The sequence below is a fragment of the Aristolochia californica genome, unplaced genomic scaffold (assembly GCF_029961685.1).
Source record: "Aristolochia californica isolate CCGP_79_NKW_82.1479 unplaced genomic scaffold, dmAriCali1.0.hap1 SCAF_12, whole genome shotgun sequence".
NCBI classification, from domain to species: Eukaryota; Viridiplantae; Streptophyta; class Magnoliopsida; order Piperales; family Aristolochiaceae; genus Aristolochia; species Aristolochia californica.
Genome location: NW_027181793.1, coordinates 24266994 through 24286719, shown reverse-complemented (window position 1 = coordinate 24286719; position 19726 = coordinate 24266994). Strand labels below are relative to the sequence as shown.

Sequence of the window (19726 nt, the reverse complement as noted above, 5' to 3'; positions counted from 1 at the left end):
CTGGTCTGGTCATCGGATGAACACATGGCGCGTTTCAGGCGGAGTCGGACTATTACACAAACTAGTATTCCTGCAAGCAATCAGTGAAGTTAGTGCTCCGCATCGAATCTTTCTAATAATTAAGAACCTAAAACATATCCAATCTTCCAAAACTTGATATGCATAAGACGTTACGTATTATTCTGTTCTGTTTTATCCGTTTTGAACTTTACCCATCATGGTCTAAAACCACATCGATGTTAGTTTGTTGTTGGCACTGCACCGCTTTGTCGTGGACACAGTTCTGGTTAATGATTTAATGACTACCCAAAGTGTCGTTTTATTTAGCCGCATGGAACAGTGAAGCATCTACCTCACAAGTTCAATTTATGAATATCAATCTTAGGTGGTCAATTCTCTTCCTCTTCTCCCAAGCCTCTCTATAGCTCATCAGCTAAAAGGGGAACGAAGGCAAGGTGAGATGGGAAAGAGGGGTGGAGAGTTCCATCTGTGCTCTACCCTTCTCTTTTTTAAGATGCAAGTCCCTCGTCTTGAAGATACTAAAATACCTATCTATATTTCTTCTTTTTTACGTCTTAGACTTAAAATCAAAGTACACAACTGCCAAAAGGCATTCATTTGCTGGATAGGTTCCAGTTTGAAAGGTTATGGTAGTTTCCTTGTCTTACAAATAATATAAAAGACGATAAAAACAAACAAAAGGAAAAAGTTACAGCCTAAAGGAGGAAAAAAATAAATGCTAATGGGTTTACTTTTGGATGTTTGAACGTCTCAAGTCTACCAGATACATTAAATGTCTTCACGAGAATGACTTTTATCTCTTTTTATACTTACAAAGAGGTAATCTTGTTATTTACATCAGATGATAATCCAGTGCTTCAAATAAGCTGACGAATTTAACACTGAATTGGTGATCTAAAGATAACTTCTTTGGTCACAAGTTCCCAGATATGTTAATGCCATAACAGAAAACTCGCCACAATGAAACCCTTCCCCAGGCTTGTAAGGTTCGTCTGGTGATTCGGCGTCCTGTAAAAAATCAGATCAGAGTTGTCCAGATTCAACATGAACTACGATTAATGCCAGGCATAGGGAGAACATGATATTGTCAGACTTTTTCATGCTTACTGTGGTCAATATTCAGAAAAACTTAAAAATATAACCCTCCATCAAACCGCTCTGCAATTGAAGGGATCGAGGTAACTGGTCAGCAGTATGACCAGTCATTAAAACTAAAGCTCAATCCAGAGGATCTGATTCATAAAATTGACCTATACGGCCACCAGATTGCATAAACCTGGCAGGTAAGTTGTTGAAAGCAGTTACCAGAGGAAAAGTTACCTGACGCAAATACCTCCAAATATTAGGTGGAAGTACTCAGGTCCATTCAGATTTCAACAACTCCGATCAGTCACAATAACTGACCATGCAGAAAAGCTTCAAAGAATTACCATCAACTTTCACACACGGTTCTTGCACTTGTACAACTTTGGCTTTAATTCAAAGAATCAAAATTAAGGTTCAACATTCCCACACGATTCTTTTACTTGAAAAACTTGAGCTTTTAATTCTAATAGAGGTGGCAGAGGTCCAGTTTAGACAACAAAACCTACAGCAAGAAAAAAATATTGAGTGTGCCATCTGGTGTCGTACATGGTTGTCATATAGAGAAATTGAAGATACATAGAAAGAAAGGAAGAAAGGAAATCTAAGACTTAAACAGGGTGGTTTCAATTTCTAGAAAGTTACTGTTTTGGGAAAGTACTCTGTTTTGTTGCTTTCTATATGAGGAAAGTCAGAATATTTCCACTTTAAATAGTTTCCTAGTTTGTCCACTGTAGGAGAGTTTTCTTTAAAAAGGTCTTGGGTTTAGCAAGTTTTGTTATTAGTAGTCAGTTTAGGAAAGTTCCACATTTAATAAGTCCAATGCCGGAAGTTTCTATTTCAGATAGTTAGAGGAATTCTTTTCCAACAAATGGTTTTCAATTTAGTAAGTCGGAATTCAATTTTTTTAGAGTCTATAAATAGGTAAATCTGTTCAAGTTTTTCCTTGGAATTTGAAAACCAAATTTCTTAAGAGTTGGAAAAGTAGTGGATGGGTATTTCATATTCTAGTCTTACCTATCAACCATATTTGATCAGTTTTTCAGCATTATTTTGGTATCAGAGCTATTGTCTAATAAAAGCTAGTGCCAAGACTCTAGATCTTGAAAAACCAGCATGAAGAGCATATCAAGATCAGATTTGAAGTTTTAAGACTGACATAACAAGCAAATTCAAACTCATGAAAAAATTGTCACAAACCACTACAACAACTGGTGCCAATATGGGTTGGCATCGTAGGACTTGGAGATTATGAAAAAGAAGAAATTTTCATTGAAACTCCAATTCAAGGACATGCCTCCGTTACAAGACCACCAACTCAGCACCCAAGACACCTCCAAGACAATCCTCCACACACATACAAAAACCGATCAAAGAGTGGAATTAAAATCAAGGTTCTTGAATTTAATGAATCTTAATGTTGCAGATTACCTTAATTGGGTGACCACAGTTAAACAAATTTTCAAGTTCAAGGTCTCACCTAATAAACAAGTTGCTCAAGTAATTCTACAGATGAAAGAGCCAAGCCGTGTATGGTGGCAAGCCACAACTTACCACAGAAACTAACTTTTTAAGCCTGAGATCACTACATCATCAAAGATGAAGAGGCTAACGGGAGGATTTTTTACCTTCAACTACCGTCAAGTCTTATATGAAAGACTTCACAAACCCACATAAGGTATGAAATTTGTTTCCCAGCTAGAAAGGAATCAATTGGGGTAGACACAAAATTAATTGGTTTGTCAATGTGTACCTATAGGAAATTATGTATGCTTACTGTTAGAAAATCTAATGAGCGGTATTTTGGTCTTTTTACATTAGCAGATGTTTCTGAAGTCTACATTATCTTATTCTACATGTTTAATTATGCCACTAGGCTTAGTTTCATGTATTTTGATTATGTAAATTGGGAGATATAAGGGTTTAAGTGTTTTAAGTATGTAAGGGCTTTTTTGTACTTTGACTACTCTTCACTTCATAAATAGGAGAGGGGTCGAGCACAACCCCCAACAAAACTCTTCTCAAGAAGTCTCTCTTCCCCTCTTCTTTTTCCTTCTTCTCTCCTTCAATTTCTCTCTTCATAGTCTCTTATTGTACAATTTCTCGTACAATTTCACACTTACCTTATGTTTCAGAAGCCTTCACCAAAGCTTTATATGTTGAAGAAGATGAAAAGGCCTCTTCTTTTAGAGCATTAAACTGCCATTCTTTCTTTCAGCCATCTAACTCTCCCATACCTCATGATCCACCACTTTATATGACCCATCTTTCATTCTCATCCTCAAAACCCAACTCATCCTCTTCAACTCCAGCCCCTAGACCCATTCTAGATAAGCCTACCGATGCATGGTTTAAGGGTGGAAAGGCAAATCATCACAAAGCCCAATGTACACAAGCAATGCAACAGCTCCTAATCCATGAAAATGGAAATGAAGAGGAAGAAGCTACTAATGGACCTTGGGAACAAAGACAATAGTCCCCAACTATCTTTGATGAGAAGATAAGAAGAAGGTTTTTTCTTACTCCTAAGAAAGATGAAGAGAATTGGTTACGTCATAACATCTTTATCACCACTTAGTTTCTTCAAAATCACACTGCCAAATTGATTATTGATTCAGGGAGTTGTAACAATATTATCTCTCAAGGTGTGGTTACCAAGCTCAATTTGAAAACAAAAATTCATCCTCAACCTTACAGGCTTGCATGTTTGAATACTTCTAGTAGGGTACCAGTCTCAAAAAAGGTGTTTTGTTACTTTTGGTATTAGAGACAAGTATAAAGACAAATATGGTGTGATTTTGTTTCCATCAATGCATGCCACCTTTTACTTGATAGAGAGGTAATACATAATGGCAGGAGAAACACTTATTCCTTTTTCAATAGGGAGAAACTCACTATATTGCCTACTAAGGGACTAAAGGATCATGAAAAGTCTAAAGATATTCTCTGTCTCTTTACAGACTTTGAGAAGGAAATTGATGAAGAAAAGATAAGTTTTGCTTGTTTCTACCATCCAACAATGGGCAGCAAGTTGAAGTGGAGTTACAAAACAATTTTACATTCAATATCACACATCTATCACCCTAATATTGCAACCATGAAGCTGAAACTAAGAACTCGAGGTCAAGTTCTTTTCAAGGGAGAGTGAATGATGTCTCCCTTTACTCTAATTTCACTTATTAATACAAATACATCTTTCACAAAAAAAAAAAAAAAAAAAAAAGGGAGAGTGGATGATGTAGAACATGGCTTACTTGTGCAAGAAGAAAGTCATCCAAAGCAATTGAAGATATATAAAAAAAGGAAGAAAACAAGGCGAAAAGAAAACTCAAATACAATTTGTTTTATTTACGAAAATTAGAAAGGTACTCTATTTTGGTACTTCCTATTAGGGATAAGTCAGCATGTTTCCTGTTTAAATAAATTCCTAGTTTGTCTACAGTCCTAACTAGGAGAGTTTTCTTTAGAGAAAGTCTTTTGTTAGCAAGTCTTTTTATTAGTAGTCAGTCAGGAAAGTTCCAAAATTGGTTAAGTCCATTCTTGGAAGTTTCTATTTCAGATAGTTGCTGGAATTCTTTTCCAAGAAGTGGTTTTCAATTTAGTAAGTCAGAATTCAATTTTAATTGGGTATAGTCCTATGAAAGTTCTATTCTGGTGATGTTACTTATTTTGGCAAGTCTTCATATATTTTAGAGTCTATAAAAACGTGAATCTGTTGTAACTTTGAACAAGTTTTGAAAATAATAAAAGTTTTTCTTTTTGGTTGATAGAGCCCCAATGTTTCTCTTTCTTCTTGTTAAAGAATGGTCCCACATGGACTAGTAAGTACAAAGATCTTGAGTTTATTAGTTGGGAAAGAAGCTATCTAAGTTTGCTAATCTTTTTGGGATGAGCCTTGGACCCAACTTTACATGGTATCAGAGCCTACATCTATGTTATTTGGTTCAAGCTGGGATCATTGCCATTACCTCCCAACTTGAGGGGGAGTGTTAAAAAAATGGAAAGCTCTTACAGGACTCTCACAATAAGAAGTCTCACAGAGCCAAAATTAATATGGTGGAGTTTTACAGGAGTCTCGCAAAAGAAGGTCTCACAGAAGAGTCTCAATTTAAAGGTGTTTTAGTTAAGTTAGCTGTCCATTATCATGTTATTGTTATTTGGCAGACTTACCCCTACTGTCCTTTATCTGACTCTCACTTACTCCTACCGTCCTTTATCTTACTCCCACTTACCCCTTTGGCCAAACCCTTTTGAAGCATTGCTTTGGTTGGTCCCTTTTATTTATATGGGTGTTTTAAGTCCATTGAGACTTTTTATTAGTACCCGTGGGTCTTTTATCGTCGTCTTGTGAATGACAGACATTACCCACTTTAGTGATTATTATCACTATATTTGTTGGAAATCCTTCGAGTTCGGTTTCGACTTATGTTTTATCACCCATTTCTACCTTTGAGAGTCGATGCGTGATGGAGGAGCTTATTACTACATCTATGTTATTTGGTTTAAGTTGGGATCACTGCCATTACCTCCCAACTTGAGGGGGAGTATTGAAGAGAAGATAAGGAAGGTTCTTACAGGACTCTCACAGTAAGAAGTCTCACAAGGCCAAAATTAATATGGTGGAATTTTACAGGAGTCTCACAAAAGGTCTCACAGAAGATTCTCAGTTTAAAGGTGTTTTAGATATGTTAGTCTTCTATTTATGTTGAGTTACTTAATTATGTTAGGATTTATCTTTAAGTGTTAGAGTTTGGGTGTACTTAGAACAAGGGTAGTTTAATTGTAATTAGACTCTACTACTTTCCTCTATTATAGTTTCTTAATGGATTTTTCTCTCGTGCTGGCTGCTACTAGTTTGAAAACAACACAAGAAAATTCAAATTCTTTCCCTTGGAACTTGAAACCAGGATTTCCTAGAGTTGACAAAGTAGTGGTTGGAATCTCATATTCTAGCCTTATCTTTCAACCATATTCATTTTTTTTTTTTTGAAATAGGCTCAAAAGAGCAAGATGACAAGGGGGAACCGTCCCAATCAATGAGAGATTGTTGGGATTTCCAAATTTAGCTAACCTATCAGCCAAGGAATTGGCTGATCTAGGAATGGGATTCCGTGTACAAGAAATTGAGGTTACAATATCTGCAATAGAGGAAATAATTGGCCAATGCCGCCAAGGGGCGGAGGCCGAACTTGAGCACCAACTAATGACAACTTTTGAGTCCCCTTCAATCAACATCAATCAACAGTTTCCCGTGAAGATAGTTCTTGAAAATCTTCAATCCATGATGAAGGGTAGTCACTTCAGCAGTGTTGGAGTCAGCAATACCAACCGGCCCCGCATAGGAAAGAACAATCTCTCCTCTATGATTTCTGAAGACTCCACCCGCACCCACCAGCCCGGGGTAACCCAAAGCACTCCCGTCAAAGTTCAACTTAATGTAATCACTAGGGAGAGGCACCCACATTGCCATGGCCAGAATCTTCTGAGGACCCACCATATAGGCCAGAAGACACCAATTCCAACAAAGGAAAATACTAGCCAAGGGGGTAAATTCCTTCCTGGTGTGGAGCCAGCTAGAGATCATACCCACGGCGCAAGAGACCGTACTTTCCAGGTTGCCGAATTTGGAATTGAATCTCCAGTTATTGCACTCAAGCCAAAGACACTACGGGATATGAGCAAGGCATGCAGAGAGAACCATATTTCATCTTCAGCATTACATTGCCAAATATTTAAACAAGACTACCCTTCTGCTATCAAAATTAGTGAGACTGAATACATCTGATGAGACCAACCTAGATTGAATCCCTTCAACAATTATTTAACTCATAAAGAACTAAGTTGAAGATGAAATATCTGAAAAGCCACAGATGAAATATCTTTGACCAACTTGGAGGAAGGTTGATTAGAATGAGTGAAGTCCTTACCTGCAGTACTTTGATATTGAGACACCCGCAAAAAAAAGCCAAAGTGCATTCACATTTAAATCATCAAGCCTTGGTTAACGTCTTTGAGCTTTCCTTCTGTGGTACTATCACGTCTTTCGTTGCCTTCTTCATGAATTTTTTATTCTCAAGCATACATGGATCCAAACCAGTCCAGAAAATTGCCATATTTTGCACATCACTATGTAATCAGAGCTTGCAAAAACAATTTAAGTCAAGATATTGTCTCCTTCGGGTGTGTTTTCAGCTTTCCGTTCAGAGTTGGAGCTGTTGTTGCATTGTTGGAGAGGTAAAGCTGCAGACAATGTTTTCTTTGTATCAACGGAACAAGGTTCGCTGTTTGAGCCATGCAAGCCCTCCACTTCAAGTGGATATGTAGATGACATATTAGAGGATTGGTTATCCACAACTTCTCCAACTTCACTCTGGCCAGTTTTCTCTTTCCCTGTACCACCTGGAACCACTGAAATACTTCAAATGAAATTAGTCTCTCCTAAATAAGGTTCTGAAGAAATTGAATTGGTGTCTCGTCCAATTTAGGATACACATGAGACAGATAAAAGAGGCTACCAAAGTAAAAAACAACTCCAAACATAAATAACCTGATAGGCTTGAATATGCCAAAGCAGAAGATGTGGCTGCCCCCCTTTTAATCTTTGACTACAAAATATAAAAACGCCCACGTAAGATTATTAAGCTGCTGTTAGCATCCATTTCCAATTATTGAAGAAACCCCTCTGAATTAACAAATGGCAAGACTATTTTTACTTTGATAGCAAATGCCATGGATTTTTTCAATATCACTGCACTTCAGTGGCCCCAAAGGTTTTTCTGCCCTTAAATGCAAATAGCACATCTACTAAAAGGAATAATGATCAGAGCACAACATAGTTACCTTTGCAGTTTCCTCGCAATGCTTTACAACAGACAGGATATTTGAGTAACGACCAAAAACAAGTGTATAGGCCCACAATAGAAGCTTTCGTTGGATGCTAAGATCAAGGATTTCAACTCCCTCCATGCCTGGTGAAGGACGTGGTTCTTCAATGGATAACCTGTAGGGCACTGTGTAAAGGATTACCCCAGAAGGAAGTGTTCCACAAGAGCTTTCCCGATAGAAGCTGTAGGCAGATCTCAGTAGAGAGGTAGCGGCCTCAATATTTTCTTCTGCAACTTGCTTGATGTGGAGACCTTTGAGTTTATTCAAGACATGGGCCCATTTAGTGTCAAGACCCTCCACATGGATCATATCTTCAAAAGGAGAACTCCATAAGTCACTGGTCTGTAGATCGATGTAGAGTAGAGTGCCTCCATATTCTAAGGCCCCCGTACTAGGAACCTGGGAACTTGAATCTTCAGCATTCACTGGTGTGATCAGAGCCAAGCTGATTAGGATAGAACGGCACCAAGCAACAGAAGTATGCTTACAGATTTTAGCACAGTTAGCATTTGATAACTTGGGGTTTTTAAAACGCTTTCGGATCTTCTCATTTATTGCTTCAAGCATGTCCAGTCTAGCTGACCTCTCCAATGACTGGATATATTCATGGATATAACTGTCAAAAAAGGCAACCCAAGTTAGAAGGAACTAAACCGGCTATATCTATAATCTCACAAGAGCACTCAATAAATTTTCGTTTTAAGAATGACTATAATAATTAAAACAAACTAAAAACGACAAAATAGTATGACCTACCAGTAGAGGGCACTCTCTGAAAACTCTTGGCTCCTCATTTCTGGTAAACAACTTATATCTGCCCATAAGTTACAATGGTCTATGAATAGGTTAAACATCCTATCCAGCTGATGCTCACGAGAACTTGGCCCACTGGAAGAAAGTGACTCAGCATTATTGATTGATGCAGCCAAGGCTTGAATGTACCTCCCAAGAGCAACAGGAGCAATATCTTCTAGACATAACGAGAACTTCAGAGAACAAGTAAAGATGTTAGCAAGTCTGTCAGACAAATTGTCGTTTCAACACCAAAAAGAAGTATTATGGCTTCCTTCAAATTTACCCTTTTATCATTTCGAATAGAGCAGTAGGCCCGATCAAGAGTATAAAAGTCCCCAGACTTCTGTAAGAGACTCAAATAGAGCAAGACATATTGTCGGATACAGGTAATGAATTTCCGCGAACTCTCAGACAAGCTAACTTCCAGAGCCTTCCTATTTCCACTGAGACCAGGGGTTTTCCGCCTGAAAATCCCAGGGTAAAGCAAATCATATTTGCTCTGAGACTAGCAAAAACCCACAACTAGATAACAAAAAATGTCACATGAGTTATCTTACCTGCCCTTTCTTACCATCCCATCAATTTCCCACATATTAATCGTGAATGAAGACCGAGAGGACTTGAAGCAAAATGATAATTCTTCCTTGGCCCTCTCAAGGTCTCCATCACTCCCTCTTTTGTACAGTCCTTTGGCAAGCATGTATCTTGCCTTGTGAAAATGTTTGAGCTCCCCTTCAACACAGATTTCAAGGGCTGAAAGACAATCATCGTACAGCATGTTCCAAGCATCTGCCACAGTATGAAGGTCAGGTTCATCTCCTCCTTTTTCACAATTCATTTCATTACTATTATTTGCAACATCCAAGGAGCAATGCAGCATGTCATCAGTCCAGCCAAGATTCTTCAGTACCTTGTCCTTTGTTGACTGACTAAAGCAATGTGCAGCAACAACCTGGCATGATGAAACAAATCTCTAGATTGAGAGAAGAGAAAAGAGGTAACACCAAGTATATCGGCATAACCCAAAGTTGAATGAAGTACAATTTCTCAAGTTACAATTTGATGTGCATATTTTGTTCTCCTTTAGGGACAATCTAATTGCTACTAACAAAATACGTGAAATTGACCAACAAAAAAAAATAAAAAAATTGCACCTGTCAACCATAACAGGAATAGAAAAGAACATCTTAACAATGAAAAAAATGATATAAAAAAAGTAACACAATTTGAGGTGGATTTCAAAAAAAAAAAAAAAACAGCCATAGGTTGCATAGAATAAGAAAAAAAAGCAGCTTTACCTTGAGGATATCTAAATTTTTCCGCTCGCCCCTGTAAAGTAACTTCAAACGTGAAGCGTGCATTCTGTAGACAGCATCAACAGCAGATGGGTTCATAGTGATTGTTTTGCTGTAGTACACAAAGGCTTCTCCTTTGGAGCATCTCATCTTTTCACATAGTTTTCCCAAGTAAAATGCATGGGACCAGTCGGGCCTGAGAATAAAAACAGTTGTGCATCTTCATCAAATTTATCTAAAATACGCAGCAAAACAATGAAGGTACAGTCAAAGAGTAGTTAAAGCACTTGAGGTGAAGAGCCTTCTCAAAGTGTTTCATTGAATTCTGACATAGTGTCATCCAAGCCGCATCCTTTACTGGTACTACAGTTCTCTGGTCGTAAAATGGTACAACATTCTGAAGACTATCATAATATACTAGTGCCAGTAACTCATGCATCTGGCTCTGGAAACACCACATTTTGGGGTCAATTACTCATCAAATCAAAATGTAAATGCCACTCAAACTAAATTGATCCTAGCAAAACCTTCTGAGAGGGGTTCTTCGCCAAAGCTACACTCATCAATGAGCACCGTCTGGCCCTCCTTCGACTGGCTTCAACTCTTTGAGGAAAAGTAGGATGTTTTCTCCATTCTACAACATTTATGTGCTTACTTCCATCATTGAGCAGCAAATCTACCTCCTGCCATAAAACCAAAGAACTTTTATGCCCAAAATTTGGACTTTTTGTTGGAAATGACCAAGCCTTCCGAAGGATTCAACAAGGTGTTGTGCAACAGAAAATAGAAAGAAATATACAGTGAATAGGTGTGCTAATACCATTTGGTTAAGAAGAAATCATTTAATTATCAAGTATTATGGAGTCTTTACAAATCCCTGGTGCACCCAAATCAACTTTTTTAGGATTCAAAGTTTTTCTACCAACACGAGTACAACTTTGGCTAAATGACCATATTGAGAGGGTTTATATGTGACATCTTGAGTTCAATCTGGTGAAAGTTTGGGGTATTCAGGGGGTGTATGACCAATATTCAAATAATGATAGAAATTCTTTCTTTAACCAATATTAAAATAATGATAGGGATTTTTTAAGAAATTTCTTTTTATAGGTCTGAAAATGTGATAATGAACAAACAAAGGAACTGCATCATCAAATGAATTGTATCCTGTATCTAACATTTCACAAGGACGAAATTTACCTCATCATAAATGTGTGCAAGCCGCTGCCAGGTCTCAAAGCGCAAGGGGTTGTATAGTAAATCATATTTGAACAGGTGTGCATTCTGCTCAACAAAATCTTCCCCTTCTTTGGTAAGTACAAAGCCAGGCCATTTATCACTCGCTGTCATTTCCTCAGCCTGGGCTAGCAAATAATATAGGTTCCCGTACACATCCAAATATGGGTAATTGCTGCAAATTATTTTTAGACACCAAATAAATGAAGTGGCATAAAATATGGAAACATAGGTTTATAGCGACAACTTATATGATTAGTTAATGCTCAAAATCTTGTCCATCAGCAAACTACTTATATGAATTAAGTAAAATGAGGGATAAGGATGATTCATTAGGTTAATTTTATCCCAAAACAAAAGTACTGTGGATAATCTCTTTTCTGTGGAGCAACTCTTAAAATAACTCACATCCAATTTAAAATATCTCATATACTTCAACAATTTTAGAATCTTTATTTGGATATTTTACTACAATGAGACATCAATACAAATTTGTTTCTTGAAATTAAGATCCGAGTAAGATTAATTTCAGCAGGAATCCGATCCTACCACTTCTGAGCTCATAGCCCCCATAATTGTGAATGGAGACTCCAAAGAAGACATTCTTGTGGACTATGGGACTGCTCCTCACCAGTGGAGATTTGAGCAGCAGTTTCTCCGTATTATGGACATGGCACCATGTCCCCCTATAACTTGGTCTCATGTCAATCATTAGGAAAATTCTATTGCTGATTGGCTTTTTAAAGATGGGAGTTCTTGTCAACATCTTGCTGTAAACCTTCTGCTGGTGCTTAGCTAGTGCCCCCCCACCCCCCCCCCCCCCCCCCCAAAAAAAAAAAAAAAAAATTCACAACCATTAATCTATATTAGCATAAAATAGGGTCTCTACTCAATAACCACGTCGCTTAGTTCTACATCAACAGTTAGTGATTAAGAATAAGTCATTTTATACTTAATTTGCTGGTCTTGATATCTTACTTAATTTTTTCCTGTTTGTCCTTTCTCACGCTCTTAAGACCTTTTGGTTGGCAAAACAGTCTACCAATCTATAATTATATGTGGGAGTGAGAATGAGGGTTGTTGCATGTGGGAGAATAGTCCTACACTGGTTTGGGTTGAAAAGATTTTACAATTATAAGTTGGGAAAAGAACACCTTACTTTGACTAGTCATTTTAGGAGGAACAGGTCCAACGGTAGCATAATATCAAAGATAACCTTCACTCCTGTTTGTGTTCTGTGAAGTCTGTTTGTTCTCTATGGCCCATATGTATATGCTCTCCATGTCTTAAGTGATGTCATCAGTTGTGGCCAGGAAATGAGGGGGAGTTCCAATAGTATCAAAGCCAACCCTTACTCATGTTTTTATTATGTGAAATCTGAGTTTGTTCTCTATGGTCCATATGTTTATGCTCTCCATGTCTTGAGCCCTGTCATCAGTTGTGGCCAGGAAATGAGGGGGAGTTCCAATGGATAAAAAAGTACACCAGTCTACAAATATACATGCACTCCATGTCTCAAGCTAGTTGTTTAGGAGTAAGAATTGTCATGTGAAATAGAATAGTCCCACATTATTTTGTACGTGAAAAAATTCTATATTTATTAGTTGGGAAGAGGCCTCCTAAATTCAGCTAGGCATTCTAGGGGTAACCAGTCCAACTTTAATAAGATTTACAACATTTTTTTTTCTAAATGGCAAGCTTATGGCATATCAAAACTAAAGAAACATATTTAATAAGGTTTGAAACCCTCATTTAGAGAAATGCACTGCAAAAGAAAATTTCATCTTATAAGTCACACAAATTAAACTGTGCTTCAAATATATTCTACCTCACAGCTGAAGATGTCACACAACTTCTGAAATTTTTCCCATCAGGAAACACTGTACTGATAATACATTCCAGATCTCGACCAGATCCAACAGCCAATTCAGAAAGCTTATCTTCGCATAAATTTGGATCATCTAGAAACTTATCAATTGGATTTTCTTTCAATACATCTTCTGGTGGTTGAGGAAAATGTCCACGAATAGCTCGCAGAACTCTACGAAGTTTAATCAAGCCTGACCTCTGAGACAAGCTCAAGTGTCACTCAAGCAAATAAAAGGAGAGAAACAATAAATACAATAAGATAATCATGAGAGAGAAACAAAAAGTGATTTAGGGGACTTACAGAGGAACCCTTGGCATAAGATAAGATATAGTGAAACACGTCCGCACACTGTTCCTTAGTCTGATAATCCCCACGACTAGTGTTTTTGTGAATGGCTAAATCATCCTCAGTTGAAGAATCTGGAGAAGATCTAAGATTTAAACCATATAAGCAGAAAAAACACTGATTCAATGCATTATCAATTCCACATTCAATGGCATCACAGCTGTCCTCCTCTTCTTTGGGCAAATGAAACTTTTCTTCAGTACATTCTTGTCCACATTCCACTCCTTTCTCATCCTTGTCAACAGGCTCATTAGAACATATGACTTCCAATATTGCTTGTTCTGGAGTAGTCCTCTCAAGCATTCCAGATTCACTTTTATCAAGTTTACACATCCCCACATCCTGTGCACTGTCTGTCCGCAACACATCCAGATCACCTTCCTTTGATTCCAGCGTCCTGTTTGAGTGGAGATTTGATTTCAATTTCATATCCAAAACCAAAAGGTGCTTTATTGCGAGTTTGAGGAATATGCCTCCCTCCCCTTCACTATCTTTACCAGCACAACAAAGGCCATATTCAGCAAGCAAGTCATGCATTGCTACAATTAAATCAACCTACAATACCATTTATTAGATGAGAACCCCTTGAATCCAAATGACACCAAATTTCTTAACAAAAGACAACAAGTATAAAGTCTTGCTTCAAAAAAATGTGCAAACGGACCTGAGTTTTTACTGGGATGGCTGGGTTCAGGTGTTGAAGCTTACAGAATGCAATAGCAGCATCTACAAAACATCGGCTTTCAAGTTGCTCAGTATGACTTGCCAGTCCCGACCCAGAAGATTTCTGGTAGAGAAGTACTCCAACGGTATTGCACATTACTGTAAGCAGCAGGTATTGAATCTCACCAATCGCATCCAGTGGAGCAGCAAAACCATCCTATGGCATATCATCATATTCCAATAACATGTCAGCTATCATCTAAGTCTAGTTGCCTGTGGGAACATCTGGGTAGCTCTCAACTAGGGGTAGGCATCAGGTCAAGTTAATCGGGGAACCCGACCCGACCCAAAAACCCAAGGGACGGGGTTTCCCCTCACCCTGCCAGGAGGGATAAGGGGAAAAGCCCCGTGTGAGTTCGGGGCAGGAATGGGTTTTCCCATCCTCAACCCGAACTTGACCAGTGAAACTTTATTTTTAAACAAAAAATGTTTCTTTGTAAATTTTATGTACAAATATTAAATATAAATAAATTTATAAATTTATGTAAAATGGGGATGAGCCAAGGATGTGGGCACACAATAGGGAAACGGGCTGAGAAAGGGGTTGGATTTCCAACCACATCACAGGTTTTTTGGGTTTGGGTCGGGTCACAGGGGAAGGACAGGTTTCAAAAACCAAGCCCATACCCAACTTGCCCCCACCCCTACCCTTAACACACAAGACCTTTGACATCCATGCACCAGAAAGGGAAAAGAAAGACATGTAACGTACCTGAACTTCACCTTGATCAATCACACATTTCACCCGTGAAGCACTTTGAGATATTGCCCTAACTTCCTCTGCAACCATACAGATCCACTGCTTCCCAACATTCTCGGCCAACTCTAGTTCCAAAGAACAATTTGTTTTAAAAACTGGGCTCCTGTGGCCAGTTTTAAGTGCAACAGGAGCTTCAACCATGCCTGCACCAAAAGTTAGTAACTGTAGTTTCCTCAAGTGAGAATTCAAGTACACTTCAATCTCTGTCAAATTTGCCTTCTCACATGAGGAAATTAAAACATCTAAGGCCAAAAATTCAACTGATGTGACCCCACCACCTTCTTTATAGGCACAAGATAACAAGTCAAGGTAAACATCTTTTGTGGACAGCAGCAGGGGTCCTAGTGACTTTACATGCTCTGAAGCAGTTTCTTTTTCACTCATTTCACTAGTAGTTTTCCTCAAAAATGAATCAACATCTAACAAGTGAATTTCATGAAGAATTCTTTCAACAGTTAATCCTCTCACAAGCTTACAATGAGGAAGGGAGACTATCATATCTGGTGACTCATCTCCAATATTGCTCAAAAGTGATAAAGAAACATAGAATTCTTTACAAGCTTTGTCCTTATCCCCAGAAAAAACAGAGAGACGTCCGCTTAACCAGAAAAACCGAATCCAGAATTGGATTTTGTTGCAGACAGAATTCCTAGCCCCTACAAGTGACTGCAAGTGCATAATGAGATTGTTCCTCTCCTTAGTGATATCTGAATCAGTCACATATGCAGGAGAATCCAAAGCTACAAACTCAATGATTTTACAGAGATGATATGATGCCTCAGAAAACAATTGTGAGCGCTTAGATTCATTTGAAGCATGTGAACCATAGTCATAGTAGAATTCTGCAAGGAAAAGGCTACATTCAGCTGTCCTATCCTGGCCCCAGCATCTTGCAAGCTTATCTAGCTCCAAAAATTTGACAAAGCACTCCTGATGTGGAAGGCTTTTGCACGCAACCTCTTCCAAAACAAGATGAGCCAAATGGTAGGCACCAAAATTATGGGAAGTCTTCATGACAAACCTGGAAACATCAGACTCCTCATTGTCCAATGAATTTGTCATAATATCAGAACCTATAACTGAACAAGTTCTACCAGCACAATCAGGATTTTTTGTGGCTGATCTATCCATAATAAAGGGTTCCAGAAATTGCAGTACAACTTTGGTGGGATCTTTACAGCTCACAAATTCTAAACCTTCTTTCCCTGGTTTTCGACTTCTAAGCCGCTCAAGACGTGTGCTTCTTCTTTCTTGGGTATGCTCTTCAGTCATACCAGTTTCCTTTTCTTTCATGTTTTCACAAGTAATCACTCCAATTTTGCCTTCTGCAGAATCCACAACATTTTCCAGACCAGAAGGCAAGACTATGTTTATCCTGATATCACCGTTTTCTTCCAAGGTTCGTTTATTATCTCCATCTGCACATTTATCAATATTCAGGATGGCATCTACAATAGCAGACCAGGATGCTTCACGCAGGTGCACTTCTAAGTTTTGTTTAAGCCTTTTGGAGGCTGCATGAGTTTCTGTCATGTCATCCATTTGCTTTCTCTTCTCAGGGAATTTTAATCTGACATGCTTAGGTTCCAGCTTATCAATACCACGGGGTGCAAATGGTATTGGCTCTGATTCCTGGATGGTGTTTTTTACATACAGTGCACGAGAATGTGAAGGCCAATGCCTCAGTATTAACTCAGCTACAGAAAGACAAGCCACCTCATCTCTGATAGCAATAAGCACTTCCAGTAGTTTCTCCATGCAGTTTGCTAGATAAACAAAATGAGGACCACTATCAGCAACGAATAAGTAACAAAATGAAATGAACTCACTCAAGCAGCAATAGCTAAGAGATCAAGGGCAAAGAGTCTTCCATGAAAGATAACATAAGCTATGATAGCCACTCATAGCAGAGGGCTGAGGACCTCTCCCTCCTCTCCGAAAATTCTTTATAATTTGGTGAAAGATCCTAAACTAAAATAATAAAAATAATAATAATTAAAAAATCAATGACAGAACTTCTTACAATTATTAGGGCTGCAGAAAAGTCCTTGCTCAAATGCCCACCGAGAAATACTCAATAAGCCCATGCTACATGACAAGGTTCCTAATTGGTTCCAGACAACTGAATCTTTAGAATCAATCTCAACAGCTTGAAGATAGCAACTCAGTGCACTCTCATACTGTGTGGAGCCTTGTTGAAGAAACACAATTGCCAGATTCTTCAATGCTAAAAACCTGTAGCCAGGAGAAAAAAATGCAAAGTAAAAAGCTAAGCTGAAATTGGTACACAGTGGAAAGGAAGCAAGCATGTAATGATAAACATAATAACATACATTCTTGCCCAACCCAAAAAGAAGGAAGATTCTTCTCAGTGGTAGCTTTCATGTGGCAATTATGAAAATAAAGAAGCACTAGAACCTTGCAAGGTATATGGCATGTATATGATAAAATTCTTTACATTTATAGTTAGCGCGGAAGCATGTCCTAGGGAGGTCAATTGCATTGCAGATGATCCTCAAAGTCATGTATGATAGAGGGTATCTTTGCCTGTTGGGGGTTGAAGAATTCCTTCTCCCTTTTGTTTTTAATCATGTTCATTTTTTGTTTCTTAACATCTTTTTTTTTAGTGAATGTTTCTTAACTTCTTGCCATCAATTCAATTCTTAAAAAAAAAAAAAAAAAAAATCCATGAGATACCACCATCCAAAAGAATGAACAAAGTGAACTAAACCAAGCTGACTATAGAATGAGATGACTCACGTAGTCTATTCGCTTTCATCCACCAAAATAATAACAGCAAAGAAAAAAAAAAATAGCTCCCTAAACTATTACATCCCTAGCAGTGGTGACATGAGACGTGGCAACAATAAATAGAATAAGTCTCCTTTCATCCTGTACATTCGCAACGTTTTCACCAGGCTCAAACTAAAAAACTGAATCAAGAAAATAACTGTTCATGGATCTGTATACCATGAACGTGGAGAGCACCAAAATTTTTTTCTCTCTGATTACATTTAGTTATAAGCTGAAAGCCCCAATATAATTCAGAAGAAGCATCAATAAAGGAAAGTTTTGCATTCCAAACTCGTACAACATCTCAAACTATGGAGTCTGTATGATCCCAGAGGTACAAAGGATATAACTGCACATTAGTTTAATTAAATAAGCAGACTGTAGTGGTCTCTTCAAAAAACCAATGTAATTATAGCGGTCACTCTCATTGAATTTACAAAAAAGATAAGAGGACTAAGGATTTGATCCATGGATGCAATGAAAGCATTTGATTCGGAACAAGGTAAACTTGAAATAAGATTAAATAAATAAGACTTTTATGAGCATAAAGCAAAGAATATTACAGACCTGAGTTGTAACAAATGTCCGTCCGAAACATTTTTATCCATCTAAAGAGAAACATGCACAACCAACAGTCAAACATCAATATGCAAAAACCACAAAATGAAAGTTTTTATACAGCAAATATACCTGCGCATTTGATATAAGAGGGTCTTTTAGAGCAGATTCTAGAAGCTCACGGGCTTTGTCATAATTTTTTGCTTGTAACTGGAGTAGCCCTTCATGATAAGTTTGAGAAAGATGAAACTCCTGTAAAGATAAATCACATTGAACATTAAGTCATATTTTATAAGGGTTACAATCAGTCTAGCTAGAGATCAAACTAAAATTGTTCTTTAAGAGCACAGACAACGCATGCTTTCAAGAGAGAGAGAGAGAGGCACAGACATCACAACTACAACAACCACTATCCAAATGACTGGAGCAATATAAATAGAAAGTAAACATAGATAACCAATTTTCCCTCAGGAAAGTTCACGTCTTGGTACACCTAGTTAGTGTTTGAAACTAATATTGCTCCCTCTTTTAAGTCTAGTTTTATTGTAGATTTTATGCATACCCTGGCACAAAGGAAGAATGAGACCAAAGCTAAACCATCCCTTTTGTTAAAATTTGAGAGCAAGTCGAAATACAAGAAGGAGAGCCAACCTGAGCTTCTTTGGTGGGGCCCAACGGTTCCCACTGGCCTCCGGAATCAGTGTCATTGATGGCCGCAATAGAAAACTGTAAGGAGACGAACTCAATTAGGCCAGCTACGTCAAAAGATGCTAAAGAAATTATCAGAATTCGAATGAATATCAGTCCAAAAGAGCTGAATTATGCACCCACCATTGCAGACAAGATTAATCAATGACGCGGCAACGTACTGTAATCCTCACGACTTACTCTATAGAGCGATCGGCTTACTGGTGCTCTTCCAAATCAGTTTCTAGGGCTTTGCAGAACCAAGAGGGCGCCGAGAGTGGGGTCTCGCATAAAAATATTTAGCGGGAAACAATTCGATCGTAAGTAGGAAAAAATATATAACAATGTTAATGTTGCTAGTTATTAGTACAAAAATGTGAAAATAACGTAAATCTTAGAGGCTTTTCCCTCGCTCTGTCGCCCCTTCTTCCAACGTCATCCAGTGCTCAGGCAGCGCGATGTCGAGTGGAGCATGCCTATAAGGAATTAGCATTTAGTAATTAAATTTTTATAAAAAATAAATTTATTTCATAAATTTATTTGCATTGAAATACTAATTTCATATAAGGAATTTCATGTTTTATATTAAACAATGGACACAACAAAGATTATATAAGAATATTTGTATTATTATTTTAAAAAAATAAAATTAGTAATTGTTTTTAATTAAATCAC

General features: G+C 37.9%; 1 protein-coding gene across 2 annotated transcripts; it reads right to left on the bottom strand.

The window, feature by feature from the left end:
* Positions 1-714: 714 nt before the first annotated feature.
* On the bottom strand, positions 715-19486 carry LOC137945510 (calcineurin-binding protein 1). 2 transcript variants are annotated; one of them, XM_068791435.1, is made up of 21 exons: positions 19196-19486; positions 19016-19090; positions 18497-18616; positions 18374-18414; positions 17037-17248; positions 14966-16779; positions 14195-14410; positions 13486-14085; positions 13144-13382; positions 11280-11490; positions 10607-10762; positions 10367-10524; positions 10083-10275; positions 9342-9736; positions 9068-9248; positions 8746-8975; positions 7945-8605; positions 7652-7709; positions 7032-7512; positions 1342-1609; positions 715-1029 (listed from the first exon to the last, which is right to left on the bottom strand). In XM_068791435.1, the coding sequence occupies exons 1-19, from the start codon at positions 19196-19198 to the stop codon at positions 7259-7261; spliced, it is 5817 nt and encodes a 1938-aa protein (XP_068647536.1). In that variant the 5' UTR covers positions 19199-19486; the 3' UTR covers positions 715-1029; positions 1342-1609; positions 7032-7258. The 2 variants fall into 2 exon arrangements, with proteins under 2 accessions (XP_068647536.1, XP_068647535.1); XM_068791434.1 differs by lacking the exon at positions 1342-1609.
* Positions 19487-19726: the final 240 nt, after the last annotated feature.

Excerpts from the sequence above, each read along its gene's own strand:
- LOC137945510 (XM_068791435.1), bottom strand. Across the intron at positions 10,763-11,279 it reads TTGCACACATTTATGATGAG|GAGGTAGATTTGCTGCTCAA; the intron begins GTAAATTTCGTC and ends GTTTTATGGCAG. Across the intron at positions 10,276-10,366 it reads GAGAAGGCTCTTCACCTCAA|GCCCGACTGGTCCCATGCAT; the intron begins GTGCTTTAACTA and ends TTTTATTCTCAG.